This window comes from Neopelma chrysocephalum, unplaced genomic scaffold (assembly GCF_003984885.1).
Source record: "Neopelma chrysocephalum unplaced genomic scaffold, ASM398488v2 Primary Assembly neopelma1_42, whole genome shotgun sequence".
In the NCBI taxonomy this organism is placed as follows: Eukaryota; Metazoa; Chordata; class Aves; order Passeriformes; family Pipridae; genus Neopelma; species Neopelma chrysocephalum.
Genome location: NW_020897700.1, coordinates 9005652 through 9014230, shown reverse-complemented (window position 1 = coordinate 9014230; position 8579 = coordinate 9005652). Strand labels below are relative to the sequence as shown.

General features: G+C 36.1%; 1 protein-coding gene across 5 annotated transcripts in view; it reads right to left on the bottom strand.

The window, feature by feature from the left end:
- Positions 1-915: 915 nt before the first annotated feature.
- The window catches only part of DCTD (dCMP deaminase), a 19172-nt gene continuing 11508 nt past the window's right edge, over positions 916-8579 (bottom strand). For all 5 annotated transcript variants that reach the window (XM_027676655.1, XM_027676654.1, XM_027676659.1 and 2 more), the window contains 3 exons: positions 5426-5542; positions 4142-4238; positions 916-2215 (listed from right to left, as the gene is read on the bottom strand). In XM_027676655.1, coding sequence (XP_027532456.1) covers positions 2137-2215; positions 4142-4238; positions 5426-5542 — 293 coding nt within the window. In that variant the 3' untranslated portion in view covers positions 916-2136. The remainder of the gene's footprint in view (positions 2216-4141; positions 4239-5425; positions 5543-8579) is intronic.

The window sequence follows — 8579 nt, the reverse complement described above, 5'->3', positions numbered from 1 at the left end:
GGATCAAAACTTCTTTAACATTTGCTTTAAAACATTAACCTCAAACTAAGCATGTGCTGTCTCAAGAGATGTGCACGTGCTTTCCCTTTCCAGAAAAGTGCCTTGGATATCAGAGAGTCCACTCACTAGCCTAAGTCAACTGACAATTACTCTGATATCTTGTATATGTACCTCTACCAGATCAAAAACTGATCAGGAGAAATTTAATATCCTATCCTGTTCTCCAGTACTGCTTTTTTGTTACACAAGAAGGACAATACTTAGGAAACAAAAAAAACCCAATAATTAAAAAAAAGTGCTTTCCTAAAAACACCTGGACATTGGTTCAAAAAACTCCTGAGTTTTCATGCACATTATATATTCACAGTATGCAAGGCCTGACATAAAAATACTTTTAGTAACTAGAATCACAATGCATATCTCTTTGAAGTCTGATCTTAGATCAGCAATTATCTATGAAGGATACAGCAATTTTGCTGCCAAACCCAAACATTCTGCTTCTCTCCCCTCTGTCCCTGTGTCAGACATGTATAACTCAAAATGTTTCTACTTACTAATTCAGGCCAAAGAAAAAGATGTGCATAAGGTGGTTTAGTGACATTTTATTAAAGTAATTTTTCAGGCATCACCCTCCCCCTACACATATGTGCAAATTTCTCCTTGTGGCACTAAGCCACAGACCAATTTTGAGGTGGAAAACAGTTGTAGGAAAAAGAGAGAAACACAAATTATTTTATAAATGGACATATAATACATTACAGTGGTCCCTTTAGTAGTCAAATGGTTCATGAACATTATACTTTATGTAATATCACAAATGCACCAAATATGCTTTCCATATGATTGCAAAAACGGCAGCACTCTGGAGCCAAGCGCATGACTTAATATTATAATAATGAGTCTACTTCAATGTAGTGGATTTTAATAAGACTTTAATAATACTGGTATGAAGCCAAATTACATAATGTCCCAAAATATGAAACAAGGCTTTTATAGAGAAAATAAAAGCTCATTGAAATATAACCACATAAAAACCCCAAAACAAACAACCACCAATGTTATCTAAACAAAGCCATTAGGCATATTTAATTTTTAAAACTCAAATTAGAGAAAAGGAACTCAAATCTATTCCCAGATCTCAGGATAAAATTAAAAAGGATATTATTTTAGGCAACACTTATGAAAATGGAGGTACTATGTCAGCACTGGGAAACAAGCTAACACCATAATTACCTCTTTTGGCACAGATCTGGATATGGATTGACTATCTCCAATTTCTCTCAAAGGACAAAATATGATTCAGTTACCTTACAGGTTGCGGTAAGACTGAGCTATGTTGGATTATCTAGAAACTATTCAGACCAATAAAATTATTTCCTTCTATGCATGAAAACAAGCTCCAAGTAAAAGTCCCAAAGGTAAAGAGTCAAATTATTTACTCCCTCAACCTCCTCCAGTTCTGGAGTCTTGGGGAAAATAAGGACTTGAAAGCACATGTAAAGCTCCATCAGGCACAGACAAATCTCAGAACAGCTTCCTCTGTCACCCCTCCCCAAGTATGGCAGTGTTAAATAGCAATTAAAAGAAAAATCAGTATTTTATTTGTTGGATAACACATGTGGAATGCCACACATTCTTAAAGCTGTAAAACCTTTTAAATATTAGTGTTAAGCTAGTTGGAAGATTAACATTTGCATGGATAACATTTTTTGTCCTTTATTAGGATCAACTGTTTAGATCCACATATCCAACAGAGAGATCAACATATATTAGCATATTCCAATGTACTGCTGGTGCATATTACTCTTAAACTGAGGCTAAATCAATGCTGACAGCCCATCAGAGCATGTGGTGATGAATATGAGAAGAATCAGAGCAGTTTTCTTCAAATATATTTTCATCTACGTGTCTCCACTTTTTAAGCAGTTTTGATAAAGGCATAAAAATTTTTTAAGTAGATTTGGATTCCACATGACAAGATGAAGTGAGGGGGACATTTTATGCCTTTTATTTCTTATAAGTCTACTTTAGCTACAGGAGCCATTAAAAAGTTGCAAGTAACTTAAAGATGAAAGGCATTAGCAGCTTTTTAGAAAGGGATAATCATACTCTTCTAAAGATTTAATGAGACATTATTCACAGAAGCTTTTGACTTGGTCTACTGTTAATTGAATCAAAGTCAATGATGATCTTGTTACACTTTGGCTTGAATTCCCTTAAAAAAAGAAAAATACAGATATTAGTTAGTGAGTAGTTAAAACATTTTGCTTACTTTAGTTCCAACTAAATTTTTGAAGGAATAAAAAAAACAAAACCCACATCCTTGGATTCACATAGTTTTCTTCTCTATGGGAGCCAATTATAGTGCACCATACTGAGAGAAACCTGGACAAGAAAGACTAAGACAAAAAGACACAAGGGGTGGGTTAGCCTGTACATTCTTCAGCTATTGGAGTTTATAAATTACCCAGGAGTCAAAGGACTTTTAACAGCTTAGCTGCAGGTGGTGGTATCATGTTACTATGGCTGGGATTTTTGTTAATTAATATTTCAAATATTTTTAATATATATTTACAGATATAGGTACACATATACAGAAAAATATTTAAATATACTGTATGCATATATAAAAAAGATATTTGGAAATATATTTTGATACGGTTGATATTTTGATTAATTTTTTCCTGCCAAGTTTTCAAAAACACTTTCAAAGTCTGTGTCAGTATATTAAAACATGTTTTGTGCTTGGGGAATAGATTGCATTATGCATCATACTGGGTAAAAACCAAACTAGTTAAGAGGGAATCATTTAAAAATTTTAACTTCAGAACTGTAAAATTAATACTGCCACAAAATGTTTTCTTTTATTATCATTAGAGCATCTGCTACAGCAATTAGCAAGGAAGGTATTTGGGGACCCAGAATATATTTTCCAATCTATCAGTAAACAAAAGATTATGCAAATAGTGTGGATTTAGAGCCTAATTACGCTCTGCAGTTCAGTTCAAGAGATTCATTAAGTACCACCTACATCCTTAGCAATCAATACAAGGATAAGTAACAGTCAACACAGAAAAGCACATGCTGCTGACCACAGAAACTCTTGAATGCTTTGTCCAGAATAGCAATCTGAAATGCAAAAAACCATTTCTCACCCTGGAGAAGTTACAGAATTTGACTTGCAAGATAATGATTTATGCTTCTTAGTCAAATAGTCATAGTAGACAGGAAATACACTGAAGGACTAAAACTGAATTTCAAGTCCTGCTGTGTTTTTTCCATGGATGTTTCTTGGCCCAGTAGGTATCTTTCATCCCAAAATTTTATCTGTCAGAATTGTTATGTTTGCAAATTTTTCAAAGTCTTCATATTAATACTGTAAAACTTTTTAGAGTTGCAAAGCCTCCCTGACTGCATAATTAGCCTCACCCACAGCATGTTACTCCTATCAAACTCGCTGTTGAACAGATTGTCTTTAGGTATGTCTGTCAGTGTCTTCAAAAACCCCACTCTTCAAATATTCTTCAGATTCTCATTACTTTAAGGCAAATATTTCACATTTTATGCTTTTCTCACAAAAAAAGATGACCAAAGAACACACACAGCTATAGGCACCACGAATTAATTTTGGCTGGCTAGTTTGACACCTTCCCAAATCGGTTGCAATAAAAAGATACTGAAGTTTCAATAAGGATCAAGTTATTCAAACACATGCACAAAAAAAAAAAAAATCAGCTGATCATTTCAGTCCAACTCATAGGATCATAGGATAATTCAAGTTGTAAGAGACTTCTGGAGATCATCTAGTCATCATCCGGCTCAAAGCAGAGTCAGTGATGACTCTCCTGAGTACAATGTAACAACCATCACGGTTGTAATTTCACTTGCATTCTAGAACAAAACTAGCAATTTTCTCCTACAATTATGAAATTGAAATTTAACCATACAGAAGCCAAAGAATGGTGCAACAGTCTGTCAATCCAGTGCCTTTTACAAAGAAAACCATCTAAAAACACAACAAAAGAATAAAATGCTGCACAATGCAAAGAAGAAAAACTTTTCTCCTAAAGTTGGTCTCTTTCACACACCACTTTTTCCCCCTTTCCAAAGTAAATATAAAGTTAATTCAAAGTTCTCTCACCTGTATATAATACCTGCCAAATCAAACATCCGCCGTGCAGCTGTCATTTCCATAGTGTCATGATACTTGTCAGACATAAAAATAACTTCCTTTATGCCTAAACAAGTCATATAGAAAAGATGTTAGAATTATGCTGAAAAAAAATAATTGTGTTTGGAGCACAAAATCAGAAAAGGCAGCATTCACCCACATGCTCTAGAACTCCCTGGTATACCTCTATTTATAGTTCTATACTGTCTCAAATTGCTGAATGATCTATGCCTCAATTACTTAGGCAGGGGAGAAGCATAAAAACTTCAAAAAAGTATTCACAAGGTTTCAGAGCCTATCAACATCTTCCTGTGTTTGCCAGACAACATGAATATCAATACATTGTAATTTAGTGCTGATACAAGTGCATAAGGAAAAGGATGAGTGACTACATTGAGAACAAGGAGCCAATCTACCTTGAATACCATTTGATTTTGATTCTATAAATAAGGGACTTGTAGCACAAATGCAGAATACCATCATCTTTCCCTCTTCACCTCTCGATTTCAAACCTTACTGAACCAAAATAAAGAAGCGTTCTGTTTACTACTTTCTTCCTAGATTCCTGTGGCCATCAGTAGAAAAACTCCCCAGAACAGCGATCCATACTGGAATAGCATGACTTCACTCCATGAGCAAAATATACGCTACTTTAAGCAGAGATTTTTACGGAACTGAAGCCTGCTGCAGATACTGCCTAATGTGAAAAAGGGAGACACATTTAGGCCAGCACGCTTGCTGTAGTGGCACAGATTTATAACAATTGTAATGAAAGACATAATTAAAGTAGGATCATAGAAGTCTTATGACATTTATGAGCAAAGATATTTTAAAATCTTCAAATATCTACCATGCATCACATTCAAATTAAAATTTCATGTATATACTCCCACCAGACCTTTTCTCATGCAGAAGTTTATTTCTTTCTGCCCCTACTCTACTCAATGTGTCAGAGCACAGTAAAATTGACAGTAATTATATGCAAAGTCTGTGTTGTTCTTTGGCAGCTCCTGGTCTAAGAAGTTACAAACCTAAATTAGAAGTACGATTAGAATCACAGAAGATGCAATTAGCACTGGAAGAATTTGGCACCATTCAGATGCAAAAAACCCCCCAAGCAGCATCTTATGAAGTTGACAGTGCAATTAATTTAGATCTTAGATCAGCAATTCAATATCAAATACATCTATGATAAGATACCAATGAGCTGGCAGCACTGCAACCCTGAAAAATCAGGCTGGCACTACTGCTTACCTGCCTGGATGATGAGCTTTGCACATTCATTACATGGAAATAAGGCAACGTACATGCTGCAGCCTTTCACATCAGCTGAGTTTTTGTTCATGATGGCATTCAGTTCAGCGTGGCACACTGATTAAACAGAAAAAGAAACAATTCATAATACCGATCATTAAAATAAATCAGTCAAACTAAAATTAAAGTGTTACAATATAACTGCTTATATCTTTTCAAAGGCAAATAGCATGCACAGCTTGTCATAAAGGGCAGAGGAAGAAATAAAAGCAGAAGTACCAAGATCAATGAAGGTCAATTGTTCTGACCAGGCTGCCGATTAGTAATGATATCATTAAGTGCATAAGCATTGCCATTTGCCAACACCTATTGCAGGCAACAAAGCCGTAGGCTGTGGGCCAAGTAGTTGCAACTACCCTAAGTGAAGCAGTATCTCACAGCTTCACAACTCTCTGGAGTATCTAATTGCCAGTATAAAACAGCTCATTTATGTGTTTACATGCACAGATAGGAACAGTCTTATGGTTGTAAGAGTGCGCTGTGCGCTCTTAAAGGCAGGAGAATCGTGAAGTGAAACTGAGCAGCTCTGTCCTCTGGGTCTCAGAACGGCTCAGCGCTGCTGCATGATTCTCTCACCCCCAGAATACACAACACACACTCAACCATAAAAACGTCCCAGCTTTAATATTAAAGTGACTTTACTGCTCATTAAAAGGTGCCAGACTTCCCAAGCACGAAAACAAAGTCCTGTGTTTCTCGATGGATTTGAGATAGGCCAGGTAGCAACAGACCATCCTGCCTTATTTCACCGTAACACAACAGTTCTGTCTGGACAGACAGCACCTTAGGGTTTAAGTGTTTATAGGGTACACATCAGCAGATTATCTAATGTGTTACTAACACAGGTGAGAAAAGCACAGTTTCTGTGTAATCCACAATGAACCTCTGAAAAAAACATCAGGATCTCCAAGAGAACTTCCTGTTTACTCCTAGGAATAAGAGCAAGTTGCATAATTTATATACCTACCTACTGCCTGCTGCCCTGACTTTATAAACAGATGCTGAAGTGTGGTGTGGGTTTGAGCTCATTTAGAGACAACATTAAAAGTTTTTCCACTGCTCGTTTTGAAGAACAGATTTTTAAAAAAGTAGTTTTCCTCTCCCTTGCATCCATACAAAGATTAAAACAGACATGGTTTCATAGCACAACTTCACAGTAAACTTGGTACTTTATGCTGACCTCTATATGAATGATCTCACAACACAAATAACTGAGTGCAGTACCTTCAACACGCAGGAATCCTTGCTGAATGGAAATGTTTTCTGTATGTGCTGAATGTCTACCTGGAATTTTCTATGTAACAGCTAATGCACTACAAATTTACAGCCTAACTTACAGCACACAAACTTTCCCATGCAGACGAGTCACAAAGGACCAAACACTTGATAAAGAAAGCTCAGTATTGGCTTCTACCATGCCCATGTTATGCTGTCCACATACCTTCTCATAACCAGTAAAGCCAGAAACTAACACAAAAAATAGGAAATTAAAAAAAAACAACCCCAAAGCCAAGCACCATCACATTAAGGTTTCTTTTACTATTATTATTGTTTCTATTGCAGCTGTTATCGGGTCACACCATATTTTAAATATATGCCATTAAGTGTAAAACAGACAGTTATATGAACCTAGACATTCAGAAAATCCGGAAAATATGCTGAACTCCATGTATATTACTAAGTTGCAACAATCTTAGGTAGCCTTCACAATAAACAGTCAGAGAATTATTTTTCTGGGGTTACAGAGTACTGAGTGAAAATGAGTGTCATTATTTCCACAACTAGAACTAGGTTATGTCAACAGGACAGAAATATCATTTTTAAGTTTCTTTGAACACTATACTTATGTTCTAAGCAGCAGTCTAAAATATTGAAGGCCCCCAGAAAGGATGTTTTCAAAGGCTCACAGAACTAAAAAAAAAATAAAACTAATTCCTTCAGTAAATATTTTTCCATCATTAAAACTCAGAAATTTTCAGCCATAAAACCAGACAAGTTTCATTATTAGTACTGCAACTAGTTTCCTTCCTGTACTGATGAGAGAGAAAGGTTCTTTTGGCAGACTTCTACAAACTTTCAACAACCAACCTCTTCCCAAGCAAAAACAAGATTAGGCCAAAACTAATTTATAGAAGATAATCAGCTGGAGCAAGGGAAAAAGAGAAATCTTGCTTCCTGACCATCTAGCACAATCTGAAGTTAAGAACAATTACAACTCTCCAATGTGGACAGAAGACACAGAGCCAGCAATAAGAAACAGACTAATCATTCCAGGACAAAAACTAGTCAGGGCTCAAACAGATCCAGCAGGCTTCTGTTTCAAATACAAAAGGAGATAGGTTTTTCATGCACACAGTAGCCTAACCAAGTATTTCTTACTGAACTTATTGCAGAAAATAGTATGGGACTAGAACTTTGCACTGATGCCAGAAGTCATCTTTTTCTACCCAGTATTACTTTTTTTCAGTCTACTGGGCCTTAAACACCAAACCCTTTTGACTCAGTTGCTGTGACTTGTAAGAATATTCTGGGGAACTATCATTACACGTGTCATTGTTTTATACATTTCCCAGACTACAGGGGCCTACTTGCCCCTGTAAGGGATATTATGCTAGCTGGTCCTTAAGAAGGTTTAGGCATCAGACAAATATTTTTAGGCTTTGTCCCATCACTCTTAATTCCCTCTTACTCCTATTCACCTCTCTCTGACAGATTGGCACTGATAAGGTAAGACAGTCTATTATCCCCAGATTTTTCTTATAGACCTGCCAAGCTTTGTTAGGAGACAGAAAACAAATCCAGGAGTCCAAAATCTCTCTTGTTAATGAGTAACATAATAGCCAACATAATAAGTCTGCAACACTGGTTTCCATTCTGGAAAAGTGGCTTGAAAAGTATTCTCAAAAGGCTTCATTAGCTGAAGAAATAACCAGGCAATGAGAAGTTAAGTGTGTGCTCTGACATTCCCACCACCTGCTACTATATTCATGAAAGGGTGGGAAAAAAAAAGGCAGAAGAATGACTGCTTCATTACTGGTAGTATTAATTGCTAGTGTTTCTGTCTTTTCTCATTGTATACTGGTTTGTGTTGCAT